The following is a 19,457-nucleotide window of genomic DNA, read 5'->3' as shown; positions in this document are numbered from 1 at the left end:
AAACCTGCCATGCTGGAAATTGCAGAATGTTATAGAGCAGAAAAATTATTACATTAATATACATTTTTGTGCAAAAATGTTCAGTAAAAAAATATTTTATTCATTGAAATGCCTGGGGTTTTTAAGCAGATGGGTCCAGTGGGTTGTCCTACTCGGTGATTGACGGTCTTCCCTGTATGACTGTGCATGCAGAGATAACTGTCAATCACTGGGTAGGACCGCCCACTGGAATAATCTGCGCTTAATCACCAGGGAGTTCAATGAATAAAATACAAGTTATACTGAATCTTTACTACAATCCTATATATCATTCTGCTCAACTTCTCCTCTATATCCTGCTGTCCACAGGTTGGACAGTATGCACTATGTGACAGGTTCCCTTTAAAGGGTTATTCTCATAAATAATCATCAGGAATGCACCACTCCCCTGTTTCCCACCTTCCTGCTCAGCAGGGGGATGGTGTTCTGAAGATTGACAGTACGGGCAAGTGTTATGGCTGAGCCACTAGCATGAGATTTGTGCCTCTGCAGCATCGGAGGAGCAAAGTACCACTGATCTCTGGATGTGGTCAGCTTCAGAAGTCCAAGCTCTATAGCAAAGAGCTCACAAGCGTTGCGATCACTGAGGCCACCACTGTTTGACTGCAGAAGTAGCCAGCTACCTAGACATTAACTAGTAATGCCTAGTAATCAATACTAGTAGCCAAGGCATTGATCAGTGCATAATAAAATAAGACAACCCACCTTTCTTTAGAATGGAGGTAATATTTTATATAAGAAAAATATTGCAAATGTGCTTGCTTTTACACATTTTCTTTATTTCATAAATGTCATATGTTGTGTATGAGAAACAGCATCTATCAGCCCTTAGAGTGGTTGTCCAGGCTTGCTATTCATGTTGGCAGTCACTCCATGTGACTACAGATTGTGAATCCTCACATCACGCACACCGTGCATACTGTCAGGAATCTCCGGTGAAGGGAGCGGGCAGCCACGTGACTGCAAGTATGAATGTACTTAATAATGATAATAATAATAATCTTTATTTATATAGCACCAACATATTCCGCAGCGCTTTATAGTTTAACAGTTTCAAACACAACAGTCATAGGTAACAATGTTAACAATACAATAATAAAGCACAATAAGACGACCCTGCTCGTGAGAGCTTACAATCTACAATGAGGTGGGGGAGATACAAAGTACAGGTGTGTATTTACAATGATGTATTTACAATGATGGTCCATCCATCTTCAGGGGGTGCGGGGTGGATGGAGATAGTGAATGGGCTACACACACAAACATAAAATGACTTTGATTAGTTAACATGATAGGCCGCTCTGAACAAATGTGTTTTGAGCGAGCACCTAAAACTATGTAAGTTGTGGATGGTCCTAATATCTTGGGGTAGAGCATTCCAGAGGATTGGCGCAGCACGGGAGAAGTCTTGGAGTCGGGAGTGGGAGGTACGGATTAGTGCAGAGGTTAGTCGAAAGTCATTTGTAGAGCACAGCGGTCGGCTAGGCCGATAGACCGAAATGAGGGAGGAGATGTAAGGGGGTGCCGCACTGTGGAGAGCTTTGTGGGTGAGAACAAGTACTTTGAATTGTATCCTGTAATGAATGGGCAGCCAGTGTAACGACTGGCGAAGAGCCACTTCCTGCCACATTACTACTAGATGTATCCAGCCTCGCTCAATTGATTTGTATTGAGTGAGGTCGCTCACGTCTTGTTGGCATGTTACCACAAATATGCAAATTGAATATTTGCCGTCATGCACCTGCCGTTTTCCAGCGCCAGCAGTAGAGAATCTTGACAGCGTGCGCTGTGCACGTAGTGTGAGGTTTCACAAGTCTACAGTCACACAGAGTTACTGCAGACTTGAACCTCAAGTCTGGACAACACTTTTAAGATAATTCACAATAATGTGTAATATGAATTACTTGATTCTTTAAGAAGTTCATTTAGGTTTAAGACAAGTCATCAATTAATTGGTTACATTTCCCACTTCTGACACCTCCACCTATCAGCTGCATGAAGTGAGGATGAATGGTTTCAACTCGTTCTGTGCCATATCTAGAGTGCCTGATACTGCTGCTCGCTGTTTCTCAGTCACATGCAGGAAAATAGGACTTGGCTGCAAGACCAGGCACAGTCACCATTGTATGTATGGATCTGTGTCTGGGAAAACAATGGAAGGAGTGCTACAGCCCAATCATTCGGCTGATCACAAGGAATCCTGGAATTTAGACAAAAATTAAATACTCCTATGGGTAAGCCTGAAGTGACTGGCATGCGAAAGCCTTTTAGACAATATATATATACAGTATAAAAAGTGTCCTCCTTTATCTTTTCTGTTGGCCCAACATGACTGACACCAGATGACAAGCTGAAAAAATATAATTTTGTGATACTCTGTCAGGAGGTGTTTACACTATATGTGTCTACCTTGGTTATGATGCCTATTGCAGCCTGTCTACGGTTTTTGCCAGCATCACAAAATTCAAGGTAAGGTAACGATGGACTCATATACACTTTAATTTTCTAACTAAGGATTATCAAAGATACTATTAAAACTAGTTACAAAAAAAACTTACCTAAAGCCATTGAAATTGTATGCCCATCTACCAATTTGCTGGCGGTATGTTAACTGCTGGTGGTCTGTGCTAAAAATGCACCAACATAATTAACCAGAGCCAACAGTAATTTTGAAATGTTAGCGTCAAAATCCAGAAATCAAAGAAAACAGCACACACACAGACAGCTGGACGCCACAACTGGCCAGTACAGGCCCAGAAGACAATACAAGGCCTTGGGGAGAGGCCACCCAAATATCCTAATCCAAATTCTTCCATTGAATTTATCAGAAGAAAAATGTAGAAAAAGTTACTAATGTTTTGCTCAAGTACAATAAATTCCTTAACGAATCCACAGCCACCTCTTTGGCTTTGGGCGAATAGATCTCATACAATTTCTATGAAATATAAAAATACCTCCATCGTGAAAAGTAATTCTGCAAAGCTGAAAGTCTGGTACCTAGACAGCCCACATTGCATTTTCAGAATGCTCGGGACAACTCGCAACTTGTGTGTTCTCGAAAATCTGTTTCCTCTTACACAGATTAATAAAGCAAATACGAAGTAACCACTGAGACAGGAGAAGCTTTCATAAATTTCCAGACCATCACATTTCAAGTTATACTTGATGTCATATGTCACAGTCAGATGATAATATCTTATATACTTACAGGAAATAATGCTTGTCCTGAAATCATTGGGACAAGAAAAAAAATATAGCATTCCTCATGTAAGTCAAAGATGTAAGTATAAATCTTACAATGGGCTTCTCAGCTTGTTTTTATGGACATTGAGAAATGCATGTGACGTAATACAATGCTGCAGGTTCTTTATGGATAAGACTTGCCCCAAAGATGACCATGCCCCAGGGATATATTTAAGGTGGGGTACTTGGCAAAGCATATTCTCTGGGTAGCAGGAGTGGGAGAAGGCATCAACAAGCTACTTTATCTTGTCCACAGCATTTAAATACAGGGTCAAGGCTTTTCGCAACCTGGGGCAAAAATACAACATTTGCCCACATCTTTAAATATAAAGTTTGGTGAACATTTTTGGATCAATACCTTTTGGGATAAAATTAAAATGATTGAATATAAGTTTATCACCTATCCGCAGAATAAATGACAACTTATTGATCAGTGGGCGTCCACCAACTGGGATCCACACCGAATGGTGAGACAGTGTGAATTCTCAACCAGCTGCTCAGCTTTTTCAATGCATAAATGGAACATGGTCAAGATAAAAGTGCTCCACTGATCAGCAAGTTATCACCTATCCCATGGCTAGGTGATAAAGTGTGTTCTTCAGAGAAGCCTTCAAGGCTTATTCTGCCTATTCTGTTTAGAAAAATGAAGCTGCATTGAAGGATTCATCCTACTTTGTAACTTTGTGACTCAGGTCAAAAAATCAGTCCTTCATTTTTGAGGCAAGGGATAGAGCATAGAGGATCAAGACTCATTTTAATTTTGCATATATGGGCCATCTTCTAAGTTACACTTGGAGGAAGATGTAGCATGGACCCTGAAGTGTTATGAGGGATCTGGAAAACTTTTCACCACCTTCAGTACTGCATTACCCAGAGATTAAGCAATAGGGCAAAAAAGGAAAGCTGCCCTTGGGTTCTAGACCACCTTAAAATGTGTACTTGGAAGAACATGTGGTTTAAGATAGATCACAAAGTAACTCAGAAGAACATCTAAATTTGTTTGATTAAACAATTGCAAAAAAAAAAAAAAAAAACGGGCATGAAAGAACAAAAATATAAGTCATTAGACAACTGAACATTCCTTGTATACCGGCAGATATTACTGTATAAGGGATATTCATATGTAAGTAGGGGCCGGGTAGCTCTAACTTATTAATGGCAGCCCCATAAAAAGACTCAACTCTCATAAAAAGACATGATTTCATTATTTCTCCATATTGTATTTCATTTTCCAGAAAAACCATGTGTTCTTAGGGTTATCGTCTGCTGGAAGAAATTTCTGGGTCCCTTAGTCATGGCTTGCTGTAAAGTAGATAGGAAGTCCTCACAACAGGGGGCTTACCGTATAATTGTCCTTTACGACTGAAGATTTATAGTCACCAATGTAATGGGGTTATTCTGAAGAGCAGGTGGTATTACATGATGCCCCATAAACCTGGAAATTGTTAAGTATGGAATATGAGTCTCTTTAAGTAAGTGATGCCCCTGCTGGGATTGTAAATGAAGAATGAAATGAATGTCTGGTTATGGCATGATGTGAGGATTTGGTGTCCATTGTTGTCTTTTTCCTACTGAGATATTGTTTTGGATGTCTGGATTAAGACTTGTAGTAAAGGAATAGTGAACCCGTGGATTAAGCATGATGCCTGAAGTCATTAAACCATAAAATATTTCATGGTCTCTGTGTTTTTGCTTGTATGCAGGAATCAGTAATCTTACGTCAGTCACATTCTTCCAGTCATTAGATTTACATAACTAAGGTCTCGAATTGTTGACAATCTGAAGACTCCAATCGCTGTCCTTGAGAGTTTTTATGCTAATCAAATTCCACAATTTTTCAAATTCACCAGAACGAGTGAATTTCATAAAATTCAAATCAAACATTTGATTTACATTGAATCGTTTTGATCATCTCTATTTTTAGGCATATGTTAAACTTTAGGAGTAGGATCCAACCCATGTAGCCTGTTCAAATACCAATGGGTCATGAAGACTAAAAACCTGTAAGTAGGGTTGCCAATTTGGCTTTTTATTTTTTTTGTACAGTTTATCAAAAAGTCACGGACATACAATATTTTTTACGGAGGCATTGGAAAACCATAATAAATCATTATGACTGTAAGTGATCCATGTCTACAGCCCATAATTCTGGTATGAGACATTGAATGCTTTCACTGTAAACTGTGAAATTATGATAATGATCTGTATAAGCTTCTTCAACTTCAAAAAATTCACAGACATCTTGAAATATTTTGAATGACGGGGCAAAAAAGTGCCCTATTTTTTTTACCTTTCCTGGAATTACATGTAACTTTCAGCGCTGCTCGTATTTGCAAAGACCAAATGGTGCAGCTTCTGACATGATAGTGACATCATCTGGTGTCAGTTGACATCATATATAATAAAACCCAATCAAAAAACAAAATGAGCATATACCCACTACAGCACATAAATAAGTAACTAGTATTAGTACTAGTACTTAAAATGTCATAGTATTAGAATCTTGTCATGTGTCAAACGACATCAGTGTGAATAAGGGCAGAGCAGGTCAAGGACTCAACTGAGACACCCATCTCTGGGCAGCTATACAGATGAAATACTTTGCTCAGAAATGGGGGACTAAGTTGATAAAGCGGGAAATTGATAAAGGTAGCATTCTGGAGCTACAGGCACATATGGTAAGCACCCTTGGGGCTTTCTAATTTGAGGGTACTTATGGGCTTTTGTAGGTACCACACACAGAGACCGTTTCATCAAAGCTTTTACATCAGAATTCTGCTGTAAACAAAAAATGTGAAAAATTGCAAAATTTTGGCTCAGTGCGAGCCTACGCTAAATGTTTGCCACTACTGGCGTTCTCACGCTATTTTCACCCAGCTCCGACAAAGTGGGTAGAGCTGGGGCTGGAAGAGTGGCAAAAGCCTCTCGTCTAATTCATGGCAAGCAGCAGCATTCCTTACACCACAAATCTTACTCTAGTCCAGGGAGGCGCACACCACTTTTCAGATGTGCCAGATTCATTAAGAGGTGAGTACCTCTTAATGAATCAGAAGCATCTGACTCCAACACTACTCATCATGAAGACCGGCATGAATAATTCCGGTCTTGATGAATCAGGGCCACAGTGTCAAAATCTTAATGAGAAAAATTCTCAATGAACCGAAAAGGTGATTTGTACTATTTTATTTTTTAATTTGCTGAAGTTGTCTATGACAGAAGGAACAACGTATGAAATTTGCGACAAAAATGTTAAAACGACCCTGATCATTTCAAAACTTGTGTCCACGTACAATGAGTATTCAAAAAGCCGAATCTTTCTGTGAAATGTATTTCATTATCTGAAATGTCGCTGTACGTCTGTGCCCTAAAGAAGATCCAGTAGAAACAAATATTGCCAAGCTCATGATATGAGAGATAAACGCGTTCATTTATGACCAAGCAGATCTGTCATCAGATACAAACCACATACATCATTGGAAATCTCTAGGATTTTATAAATATGGGTACAAGGAAAATGGATTCTTTTATGCTGTGCAGAGGTGTAAAAAGCTGATGATGGATGTCCTGTAAAGCAGATTTGTCATCACCAACTTTCACAATACAAGCTGCATACTTTATTACATGCAGATTGTATCTGTTATTTTACGTATGCAGCTTTCATTATGAAATTCTGATATTAACAGTATCATTTTATGAGGTCTAAAGGGTGAAAGAGCTCATATGTCCAAGTGTATTCGGTCTCTGCTCACCCAGCCTGACTGACAGGTGCAGCTTGTACTGAGCAGTGTGAGATCTCAGCAGCAGCCAGGAAGTGACACTGTGGATCTGTCAGTAAGACTAGGTGAGACTAGTTTGAACAGAAGCGTGAAGGAGGGATTCTGACAAGCAGTATTTCAGGCTAGGTGAGTGGAGATTCAACAGTAGCAGGGAGAAGATGCACTGAGGATATGTCAATCTGACCAGGTGGACTTTGATAGAGTTTGAACTTTCAAAAAGAATTATATAGTCATTCCTTCATGAATTGCAAAGTAAGTACACCAGGTCTAAGACAGGTACTGTACATGCAGTTAGTAATGTGAAATCATGTGACAGATCCACTTTTATTAGGATCTTGTAAGATCAAATATTGATAAACTTTTCAGATCAGAGACAAATGTATTCAATTATGGTCAACTTGCTGAACTTCTCAAGACAAAACCATTATCTTGTGTTATGGCTATTGCAGGGCCCGAGGGGACAGATGTTTCACCCTGCAAAAGGCGTAAAATGGTGAAAAATATTGACATGTATCATTTAGTTAAGAAATATCTTTACAGGGTGACCAAAGAAAGAGAAAGTAGCACATGGAGCAGTATTGCCTGTTAGTCTTCATAAACCACAGGGATCTCTTCAGGAACAGTACCCCCTCCAGAGCAGACAGATTGAAAGGTATAAAGCAAAGCCCCGACAGAGCTGGGAATAAAACAGCTGGTTTTGATACTGTATGTGAAATAAGGGAGGAAGGGTGAGCGATCGTGTAGAAAAGTTACGGGGTGTCACCACCTCACAGACTGCTGTGACGGTCCTCTGACTGATGCCATTGGAGTTGGCTCCAAGAAGTAGCGGTCGGTGAGAATCTTACAAGGCACGTCCTGTAACTTCAGGAATGAAAGGTAATATGGATTGCGTTGTAATTGTCAAATTCTAGAAAACATAATAGAGGATGATAGCAAAGCCAGGAAACTAATAGGACCCAGGGGGAACCTAAAATATTTAACTTGGAATCGAAGGAAAAGAGCTTCCAATCCAAGAAATAAATTCAAGGTCTAAAATAAAAAAGAGTCTTTTACATTCCAGTCAGAAACATATCGAAGAGTTGTCAATGAGTAGAGGGACATGATATTGCAGCTCCTCTCATTCAGTGTAATGGAACTGAGATGTAGTACCAGATATAAGCTGTAGGCAGGTCAGGGGTGGCCCTGTTTCTAGAAGAAAGCAGCCATACTTTTCTGACAACTCTTTTATCTTGCTGCCTCTAATGAGTAAGACATATAACCAGTACTATAAAGTGGTACCCCATGCTTCTGATCCATTCTATTGGCCAGAGAAGAGATCTGCAACCTGGGCTGTGGTGGTCTGTGGTCCTCAACATGGTCACCCATTCATTTTAGGAGAAACTTCTAGATCAGAGTTGTCAAACTGCATTCCTCGAGGGCCGCAAACAGGTCATGTTTTCAGGATTTCCTTGTATTGCACAGGTGATAATTTAATCACCTGCACAGAATGATTCCAGCACCTTGTGGAATGCTAAGGAAATCCTGAAAACATGACCTGTTGGTGTCCCTCGAGGAATGCAGTTTGACACCTCTGTTCTAGATGCTACTCTGACAAATTGTAGGGGACTGGCATTTCCTAGCTGACCGCCATGACAATGCTATGAGGGAAAAACCTCTTTAAAGGGAATCTGTCAGTAGGATCAATCCTCCTATGCTGTCTGTATGGACATACAGGTCATAGAAAGTTGATTAAAATGACACCTTTATATCTGCGATATGATGAATGGTTTCCGAGAAATCCACGTTTATCTAAATATGTAAATGAGCTGTTAAGATCTATGGGATGGACAGAGATCTCCCTGAGAATCTACCTCCAAAGCTTATTTTAAATAAAAAAAGGATGGTACTAGAGTGAGATGTGTAGATCAGGAGACAGACGGTCAGTCATTACATGTCTCACACTGGTAACACCCACTATCATTTAAAATAAGCTCTGGAGGCAGATTCTCAGGGATATCTGTGTCCTGCCCATAGATCTTAACAGCTCATTTACATACTAAGAAAAATGTGGATTCCTCTGGAATAAGACATCAGCTCACAGAGGTCATGGTATCATTGTATTCCGCTAACAATGACCTACTTGGCCAAAATAGATGGCATAGTAGGTTGATCCTACTGACTGATTCCTTTTAAAGAAGTTGTAAAAAAAAACATTGCCATTTTTTCTGTAATGACCGTGTAACAAATGAAAGGGGTTCTTCAAAGAAAGTAAATTTGGGGAGCTTTCAACAATAGAACCACTTGTAGAATATGTCTTAACAGCTGTTGATAATAACAGTCCTGGAGGTCTTCACTAGACCTTGAACTGTCAAAATAAAACAGGCATCTCTAGTTTTATATATACTGTGGTGCTTGAAGGGTTTTACCACGATTAGAAAGACATGGCTGCATCACATCTGTCCACTAGTTGTGTCTCGTGTCGCGACTCAGTTCCATCAAAGCAAATGAAGTTGAGCTGCAAAATCACACACAACCTGTGGGCAAATGTGGCACTATTTTTGGAAGAAAACAGACGTGTTTTCTAATCCCATAATAACTTTTAAGCAACACTTTTTGCCATCTCTTTTCTTTCCCATACATTACAACATTATTATTCTTTCAAACAGTTTGCTGGAGAACAAAATTTTGGAAATGGAAGTCAGACATAAGATTGAACTGGATACATTGAAGATAGAGAAGGAAACATTACAAGGTCTGGTGTCCAGACAGAACTACATCATCCAAGAGCTGGAGAAGCAGCTGAGCAAAGCCACCACTAACAACAGCATGTTACAGAAGCAGCAGATGGAGCTGATGGACACTGTGCACAACCTGGTCAAACTCTGCTCAAAAGAAGGAGGTCAGTAACATTTCATTTTTGGATCTTACAGCAGAAGGTCTAGTGGTTGCATATTTGGGATTTGCACATAATAAGTTATAGACTGCCTATCCTTGGCTGTAGCGGGACATGTGCCTTAGGCAGGTGCCAATAAACTACTCTATCTTGCCTTGGACATATTGCCAGGGCATCAAAGTCAGGAAAATCTTAGTTACGATTTCAGAAAGGATTTTTAATGGAAAATATTCCCAGGGTTGAAAAAGTAGAATCATTGAAGGTTGTCCTTGCACCCCTCATATATAAAAAAATTAAACAGGGTCAATATCTTTCTTAATATCCATTATTTGCTTCTTCTTTCCTCCATGATCAGACAAATGACCCTTGCACACAACTGTAAAAAATCAGATGAGTGCTAGCTGTCATTTTTGGCACTCTTCCCCATATTATTCTATAGGGCCATGCACATGTCCAAACTTTCTCAACCATTCAACTCAATCGATCCATGGAAAAAATAATAGCTTTTCATTGACGGACAATATATACAGTAAAATGTAGAAAAACTTACTTTTTTCTCTCCAACTTTGAGAAAATTGGATCCCACTCTGATCAAACTCTGATTAAAATGTGACTAATATAATAAAACCAATTTTCTCAGATGAGATAGAAACAGTCGTGTGACCTTTGGCTAACACTGATGCATATGATGTATGAACCAAGAAATGTAATTAATATATCAGTACAGTATATGCACACATAATGAAATGTGAGGCTCGGTGGTTCCCCTTGTACTACAGAAATTTTACAGTAATGTTTTACCGCCACATCAGAAGAAATAGTAGACCTCAAAGCATAACACTGGTAGGTGTGGACCCACTGCGCCACTGGCTGGACTTACCCTGAAGGGGCGTGACTAAGAGTCTACAGGGTATTCACTATAGCCTCTGATGATGAAGATAGGGAGAGCTGCCAGTAGACACGAGACACCACCCCAGGGCAGTCCCCGGGAGTGCAGCAGCTGACCGGAGGGTCAGAAATGCGGATAAGAGTTACAGGAAGGGGAGACAGAAGAGCAGTCAGATGGCCCGAGGTTGTCAGGCAGCGCAGGTTCAGAATTCGTAGCCAATCAGGACAAACTAAAAAGCAAGCCAGGTCAATAACAAGTGAGACAAAACAGGAATAGGCAAATACAGGGAACTAGGTGCTAACAGTGAACTGGAACTTAAGTTCAGGTCAGGTGTGGAGGGCAGCGCTGCCTGATTTAGCACCTGCTGGTTGGTGATTGGCTGGGGAATCCAAACCCTGCAGCATACAGCAGGGTTAAATTCCTATAGGATCTGGCCTCGTCCCCCTATAGCCCTGTTGAGACATCAGGGATATGTAGCAGAGCTGGAAGTGCAGCATGAACTGAGGACAATTGTTATGACCCCAATGGCAGAGGGTCTCAGGAATAATGCTAAGTCAGTAAATACAGAAAACCAGCTCATAGGGCAGTGGTAACTGGGCTGACCATATAACTAATCCTAGCACCACAAATACCAGCAGCCGGGGAACGTTCCTACGTTGATCCTAGACGTCTCGTGCCAGCCGGAGAGCTAACTACCCCTAGAAGGGAAAAGAAAGACCTTTCTTGCCTCCAGAGGAAATACCCCAAAAAGTTGGATAGAAGCCCCCCACAAATAATAACGGTGAGGTAAGAGGAAAAGACAAACATAAGAATGAGCTAGGAATTTAGCAAAGAGAGGCCGACTAGCTAATAGCAGAATATAGAAAGATAACTTATATGGTCAGCAAAAAATCCTATCAAAAATATCCACACTGGAAATTCAAGAACCCCCGAACCGTCTAACGGCCCGGGGGGAGAACACCAGCCCCCTAGAGCTTCCAGCAAGGTCAGGAATCACATTTAGTACAAGCTGGACAAAAATGATAGTAAACAAATAACCCAAAAAACAAAGAAGCAAGACTTAGCTTAATTTAACACGAACCAGGACCAGCAAACAGGAGCAAACAGAATGTGTCTGATAACACCGATGCCAGGCACTGGACTAAGGTTCCAGGAGGTTTATATAGCAACACCCCTGAAGTAACGACCCAGCTAGGTGCAGACAGAGGGAAGGAAATCCCAGAGTCATATCACTAGTAACCACTAGAGGGAGCCAAAAAAGTCAATTCACAACAGTACCCCCCCCTTATGGAGGGGTCACCGAACCCTCACCAAGACCACCAGGGCGATCAGGATGAGCAGCGTGAAAGGCACGAACCAAATCGGCCGCATGCACATCAGAGGCAACCACCCAGGAATTATCCTCCTGACCATAACCCTTCCACTTGACCAAATACTGAAGCCTCCGCCTGGAGAGACGAGAATCCAAGATCTTCTCCACCACGTACTCCAACTTGCCCTCAACCAACACCGGAGCAGGAGGCTCAGCAGAAGGAACCACAGGCACAATGTAGCGTCGTAACAAAGACCTATGGAAGACGTTGTGAATGGCAAACGAAACCGGAAGATCCAAGCGAAAGGACACAGGATTAAGGATTTCCAATATCTTGTAAGGACCGATGAAGCGAGGCTTAAATTTAGGAGAGGAAACCTTCATAGGAACAAATCGAGAAGACAGCCACACCAAATCCCCAACACGAAGTCGGGGACCCACACCGCGGCGGCGGTTAGCAAAACGCTGAGCCTTCTCCTGTGACAACTTCAAGTTGTCCACCACATGATTCCAGATCTGCTGCAACCTATCCACCACAGAATCTACTCCAGGACAGTCAGAAGGCTCCACATGTCCCGAGGAAAAACGAGGATGAAAACCAGAGTTGCAGAAAAATGGCGAAACCAAAGTAGCGGAACTAGCCCGATTATTTAGGGCAAACTCAGCCAACGGCAAGAAGGTCACCCAATCATCCTGATCTGCTGAAACAAAACACCTCAAGTAAGCTTCCAGAGTCTGATTAGTTCGCTCAGTTTGTCCATTAGTCTGAGGATGAAAGGCAGACGAGAACGATAAATCAATGCCCATCCTAGCACAAAAGGATCGCCAGAACCTGGAAACAAAATGGGATCCTCTGTCAGACACAATATTCTCAGGAATGCCGTGTAAACGAACCACATTCTGAAGGAACACAGGAACCAGATCGGAAGAGGAAGGCAGCTTAGGCAAAGGCACCAAATGGACCATTTTTGAAAAGCGATCACATACCACCCAGATGACAGACATACCCCGAGACACCGGGAGATCAGAAATGAAATCCATGGAAATATGTGTCCAAGGCCTCTTCGGGACAAGCAAGGGCAAGAGCAACCCGCTGGCACGGGAACAGCAAGGCTTAGCTCGAGCACAAGTCCCACAGGACTGCACAAATGACCGTACATCCCGTGACAAGGAAGGCCACCAAAATGACCTAGCCACCAGATCTCTGGTGCCAAAAATTCCCGGATGACCTGCCAACACCGAGGAATGAACCTCGGAAATGACTCTGCTGGTCCACTTATCAGGAACAAACAGTCTGTCAGGTGGACAAGAGTCAGGTCTACCAGCTTGAAATCTCTGCAACACACGTTGCAAATCAGGAGAAATGGCTGACAAAATAACTCCATCCTTAAGAATACCAACAGGTTCTGTGACTCCAGGAGAGTCAGGCACAAAGCTCCTTGAAAGAGCATCAGCTTTCACATTCTTTGAACCTGGTAAATACGAGACCACAAAGTCAAAACGGGAGAAAAACAATGACCAGCGGGCCTGTTTATGATTCAAGCGTTTAGCAGACTCGAGATACATCAAATTTTTGTGATCAGTCAAGACCACCACACGATGCTTAGCACCCTCGAGCCAATGACGCCACTCCTCAAATGCCCACTTCATGGCCAGTAATTCCCGATTGCCCACATCATAATTCCGCTCAGCAGGCGAAAACTTCCTAGAGAAGAAAGCACATGGTCTCATTACCGAGCAACCAGGGCCTCTCTGTGACAAAACGGCCCCTGCCCCAATCTCAGAAGCATCCACCTCGACCTGAAAGGGAAGTGAGACATCAGGCTGGCACAAAACAGGCGCCGAAGTAAACCGGCGCTTCAACTCCTGGAACGCCTCCACGGCTGCAGGAGCCCAGTTAGCAACATCAGAACCTATCTTGGTCATATCCGTCAAAGGTTTAACAACGCTAGAAAAATTAGCAATAAAACGACGGTAGAAGTTAGCAAAACCCAAGAACTTCTGAAGACTCTTAACTGACGTGGGTTGAGTCCACTCATGAATAGCTCGGACCTTGACTGGGTCCATCTCCACAGCAGAAGGGGAAAAAAAAAACCCCAAAAAGGGAACTTTCTGTACTCCAAAGAGACACTTTGAGCCTTTAACAAACAAGGCATTCTCACGCAAAACCTGAAACACCATCCTGACCTGCTCCACATGTGAGTCCCAATCTTCAGAGAAAACCAGAATATCGTCCAGATAAACAATCATAAATTTATCCAGATACTTCCGGAAAATATCATGCATAAAGGACTGAAATACTGAGGGAGCATTAGAAAGCCCAAAAGGCATCACCAAGTACTCAAAATGACCTTCGGGCGTATTAAATGCAGTCTTCCTTTCATCACCTTGCTTAATGCGCACAAGGTTGTATGCACCACGAAGATATATCTTGGTGAACCACTTGGCACCCTTAATCCGGGCAAACAAGTCCGACAAGAGAGGCAAAGGATACTGAAATTTTACAGTGATTTTATTCAGTAGCCGATAGTCAATACAAGGTCTCAAAGATCCGTCCTTCTTAGCCACAAAAAAGAATCCCGCACCAAGAGGGGAAGAGGATGCACGGATATGCCCCTTCTCCAGAGACTCCTTGATATATGAACGCATTGCGGCATGCTCAGGTACTGACAGATTAAATAATCTTCCCTTAGGAAATTTACTACCTGGAATCAAATCTATGGCGCAGTCACAGTCCCTATGAGGAGGCAGAGCACTGGATCTGGACTCGCTGAATACATCCTGATAATCAGACAAATACTCAGGAACTTCCGAAGGAGTAGAGGAAGCAATAGACACCGGCGGGGAATCAGCATGAATTCCCTGACAGCCCCAACTAGACACAGACATTGCCTTCCAATCCAGGACTGGATTGTGGGTCTGTAACCATGGCAGACCCAAAACGACCAAATCATGCATTTTATGCAGAACAAGAAAACGAATCACCTCCCGATGTTCAGGAGTCATGCACATGGTCACCTGCGTCCAAAACTGCGGTTTATTTTCCGCCAATGGCGTAGCATCAATACCTCTAAGAGGAATAGGATTTACTAACGGTTCAAGAACAAAACCACAGCGCTTGGCAAATGACAGATCCATAAGACTCAGGGCGGCACCTGAATCCACAAACGCCATAACAGGGTAAGAAGACAAAGAGCAAATTAAAGTCACAGACAAAATAAATTTAGGTTGCAAATTACCAATGGCGACAGGACTAACAACCCTTGTTAGGCGTTTAGAGCATGCTGATATAACATGTGTAGAATCACCACAGTAAAAACACAACCCATTCTGACGTCTATGATTTTTCCGTTCATTTCTAGTCTGAATTCTATCACATTGCATTAAATCAGGTGTTTGTTCAGACAACACCACCAGAGGATTAGCGGTTTTGCGCTCCCGCAAACGCCGGTCAATTTGAATAGCAAGCGCCATAGAATCATTCAGACTTGTAGGAATGGGGAAACCCACCATCACATTCTTAATGGCTTCAGAAAGGCCATTTCTGAAATTTGCGGCCAGAGCACACTCATTCCACTGAGTAAGCACGGACCATTTCTGAAATTTTTGGCAATACACTTCAGCTTCATCCTGACCCTGAGAAATAGCCAGCAAGGCTTTTTCTGCCTGAATTTCAAGATTGGGTTCCTCGTAAAGCAATCCGAGCGCCAGAAAAAACGCATCAATATTCGCCAATGCCGGATCTCCTAGCGCTAGCGAGAAAGCCCAATCCTGAGGGTCGCCCCGTAAAAAAGAAATAACAATTTTAACTTGCTGAGCAGAATCTCCAGATGAACGGGGTCTCAGAGAAAGAAACAATTTACAATTATTCTTGAAATTCCTAAACCTAAATCGATCTCCAGAAAACAATTCCGGAATAGGTATTTTAGGTTCAGACATAGGACTACTGGTAACAAAATCTTGTATACCCTGCACACGAGCTGCCAGCTGGTCAACACTTGTAATCAAGGTCTGCACATTCATGTCTGCAGCAAGCACACGCCACTCAAAGGTAAAGGGGAGGAAGAGAAGGAAGGAAAAAAAAAAACTCAGAATTTCCTTTCTTATTATCCCACTTCTGCAATGCTTTAAACATTCAATATTGGCCTGGCATACTGTTATGACCCCAATGGCAGAGGGTCTCAGGAATAATGCTAAGTCAGTAAATACAGAAAACCAGCTCATAGGGCAGTGGTAACTGGGCTGACCATATAACTTATCCTAGCACCACAAATACCAGCAGCCGGGGAACGTTCCTACGTTGATCCTAGACGTCTCGCGCCAGCCGGACAGCTAACTACCCCTAGAAGGGAAAAGAAAGACCTGAATGTGTCTGATAACACCGATGCCAGGCACTGGACTAAGGTTCCAGGAGGTTTATATAGCAACACCCCTGAAGTAACGACCCAGCTGGGTGCAGACAGAGGGAAGGAAATCCCAGAGTCATATCACTAGTAACCACTAGAGGGAGCCAAAAAAGTCAATTCACAACAGACAATGACCAGACTTGAGGATAAACAAGGCAGAGAATGCAATGAGTAGCATAGTGGAGGGACCCATGCCAGTTACTGCTGTGACAGTACCACCTCCCCCTTATGAGCCCCCTCCTCCTTTTTCAGCCAGACAGTCAGATACTCTTCTCAAGAATGACAGAGTTGCAGCTGTTTTTGGCAAACTCTCAAACTCTCTTCAAAGCCAAAGTACTTCACTTCAAACACATTTGAGGGAACAACAGAGACCGGAGGAACCGACAGATGCAAAAGAGACCCAGCAAGCTGGTTTCTGGAGGACTTGTGTGTGCCCGCATAGCTGATCAGCTTGGATTTGTGTTCCCTGGACAGACATCTCCTCCTGGCCGAAGGAACAAAGATTGTACTCAGACAAATGTCCATTTGAAAATAAGGAGCCAATTCTCCAACCCTAGCTGGGTAAGGGATGTGTTGTGGTTCCTCCTCCTAATCAGTGGTATAAAAGGATCAAGACAAGACATGGCATAGAAGGTGTAATTTTGGGCCTAACCTTGGAAAGGCAGTTGTTAACACAATATGATCTCCATTGAAGCACCTTGCCCGTGGACCAGTCAACAATCGGCAAATTTCAACACAGCCATGAGAGAAATGTAAAAAAATGACTTTACAGGCTTAGGTATCACATAAAAATATATATTTTTTGGAATGCTGAGTTCCAATCTGCAGGGTGGCTGGCAGCGTGATATAACTCATAAGTTCTGCCTGGAGTTGGCCTTTGGCAAGGGGTGATCCAGCTGTTGTGTAGGGAGCTGAAGATGATGGACCAGATCCATATGGATGAAATTGCCCACTGAGCCATAATCCATATGTGCAGCCGCGAAAAGGGATCTTTCCTGCCAGGACAGGTTAACTTTGGTCACCAGATTTGGAGACTAATCTCTCCTACCTAAGGTCACCTCTCTAACCAACCCTCTCTGGGCTTCACTGGGCACTGATGATCATAATGGCCTTTGCAACCACGATACATGCACACATTGTCACGATTAGTGTTGAGCATTCCGATACTGCAAGTATTGGGTATCGGCCGATACTTGCTGTATCGGAATTCCGATACCGAGATCCGATATTTTTGTGATATCGGGTATCGGTATCGAAACAACATTAATGTAAAAATGTGTAAAAGAGAGAATTAAAATAAAAAATATTGCTATACTCACCTCTCCGACGCAGCCTGCACCTTACCGAGGGAAGCGGCAGCGTTCTTTGTTTAAAATTTGCGCTTTTCTTTCCTTTACGTGAGTCCCGGCTTGTGATTGGTTGCGTGCCGCCCATGTGACCGGGACGCAACCAATCACAGCAAGCCGTGACGTAATTTCAGGTCCTTCAGGATTTTAAAATTACGTTCCGGCGTTGTGATTGGTTGCGTCGCAGTCACATGGGCGACGCAACCAATCACAGCAAGCCATGACGTAATTTCAGGTCCTTAAGGATTTTAAAATTACGTCCCGGCTTTGTGATTGGTTGCGTCGCAGTCACATGGGAGACGCAACCAATCACAAGCCGTGACGTCACGGGAGGCTGGACACGCGCGCATTTTAAAATGGGCGCGTGTCCAGCCTCCCGTGACGTCCCGGCTTGTGATTGGTTGCGTCGCGATCAACCAATCACAAGCCGGGAGGCTGGACACGCGCGCATTTTAAAATTTTAAAATGCGCGCGTGTCCAGCCTCCCGGCTTGTGATTGGTTGACCGCGGCGCAACCAATCACAAGCCGGGACATCACGGGAGGCTGGACACGCACCCATTTTAAAAAGCGCGCGTGTCCAGCCTCCCGTGACGTCACGGCTTGTGATTGGTTAATGGCGGCCATGTTGCCGGGACGCGGACCAATCACAGCAAGCCGTGACGTAATTTCGTCACGGCTTGCTGTGATTGGTCTGCGTCCCGGCAACATGGCCGCCCTGACCAATCACAAGCCGGGACTTCACGTAACCAAGTAAAAGCGCGAATTTTAAACAAACAACGCTGCCGGTTCCCTCGCTGAGGTCCAGGCTGCGTCGGACAGGTGAGTATAGCGATATTTTTTATTTTAATTCTTTCTTTTACACATTTATATGGATCCCAGGGCCTGAAGGAGAGTTTCCTCTCCTTCAGACCCTGGGAACCATCAGGAATACCGTCCGATACTTGAGTCCCATTGACTTCTATTGGTATCGGGTATCGGTATCGGATTGGATCCGATACTTTGCCGGTATCGGCCGATACTTTCCGATACCGATACTTTCAAGTATCGGACGGTATCGCTCAACACTAGTCACGATACATTTGCTGTCACTCTTGTACATAGTCTCTGGCTATCTCTACCTTCATTTACTCTATAGCAGGTGTAACTTCCGGCAGCAAGGACACTGAAAGGTTAAAGCGAACCTAAGAGGTTCCCAAACAAAAGAAGACACTTCAGCCTTTTCAAGAGCTTGTTCAAGAGCTTATTCATGGAAAGTGAGATCAATGTTAGTAGGGAGATGTATAATCTCATCCATTGAAGATATTAGGTCTCTGAATGCCAACTCATCCTTAATTTGACTCAAAAGACTCTGCCAGAAGGTCCCAAGCAAGGTCTCTTCATTCCAGACCAGCTTTGCCGAGAGGGTGTGGAAGCTTAAGGCATACTGAGCCATGGTATCTGTGCCCTGTATTAGAGCCAGAAGTGATTAGGCAGAAGACGAGATGTGGCCAGGTTCCTTGAATCCTACCAAGAACTTCTCCAAGCATCTCCGGGTATTGTGAATCTCGGCACCGTCATGCTCCCAAATAGTTTT

The 19,457-nt window shown here is 42.9% G+C and overlaps 1 protein-coding gene across 1 annotated transcript in view; it reads left to right on the top strand.

The window, feature by feature from the left end:
• The window catches only part of ANGPT1 (angiopoietin 1), a 402,043-nt gene that overhangs the window by 233,427 nt on the left and 149,159 nt on the right, over positions 1–19,457 (top strand). The window contains exon 4 of the mRNA XM_077271069.1: positions 9,704–9,936. Coding sequence (XP_077127184.1) covers positions 9,704–9,936 — 233 coding nt within the window. The remainder of the gene's footprint in view (positions 1–9,703; positions 9,937–19,457) is intronic.

The sequence above is a fragment of the Ranitomeya variabilis genome, chromosome 6, assembly GCF_051348905.1.
Source record: "Ranitomeya variabilis isolate aRanVar5 chromosome 6, aRanVar5.hap1, whole genome shotgun sequence".
Taxonomy (NCBI): Eukaryota; Metazoa; Chordata; class Amphibia; order Anura; family Dendrobatidae; genus Ranitomeya; species Ranitomeya variabilis.
This window is presented reverse-complemented; position numbering and strand designations above follow the sequence as displayed.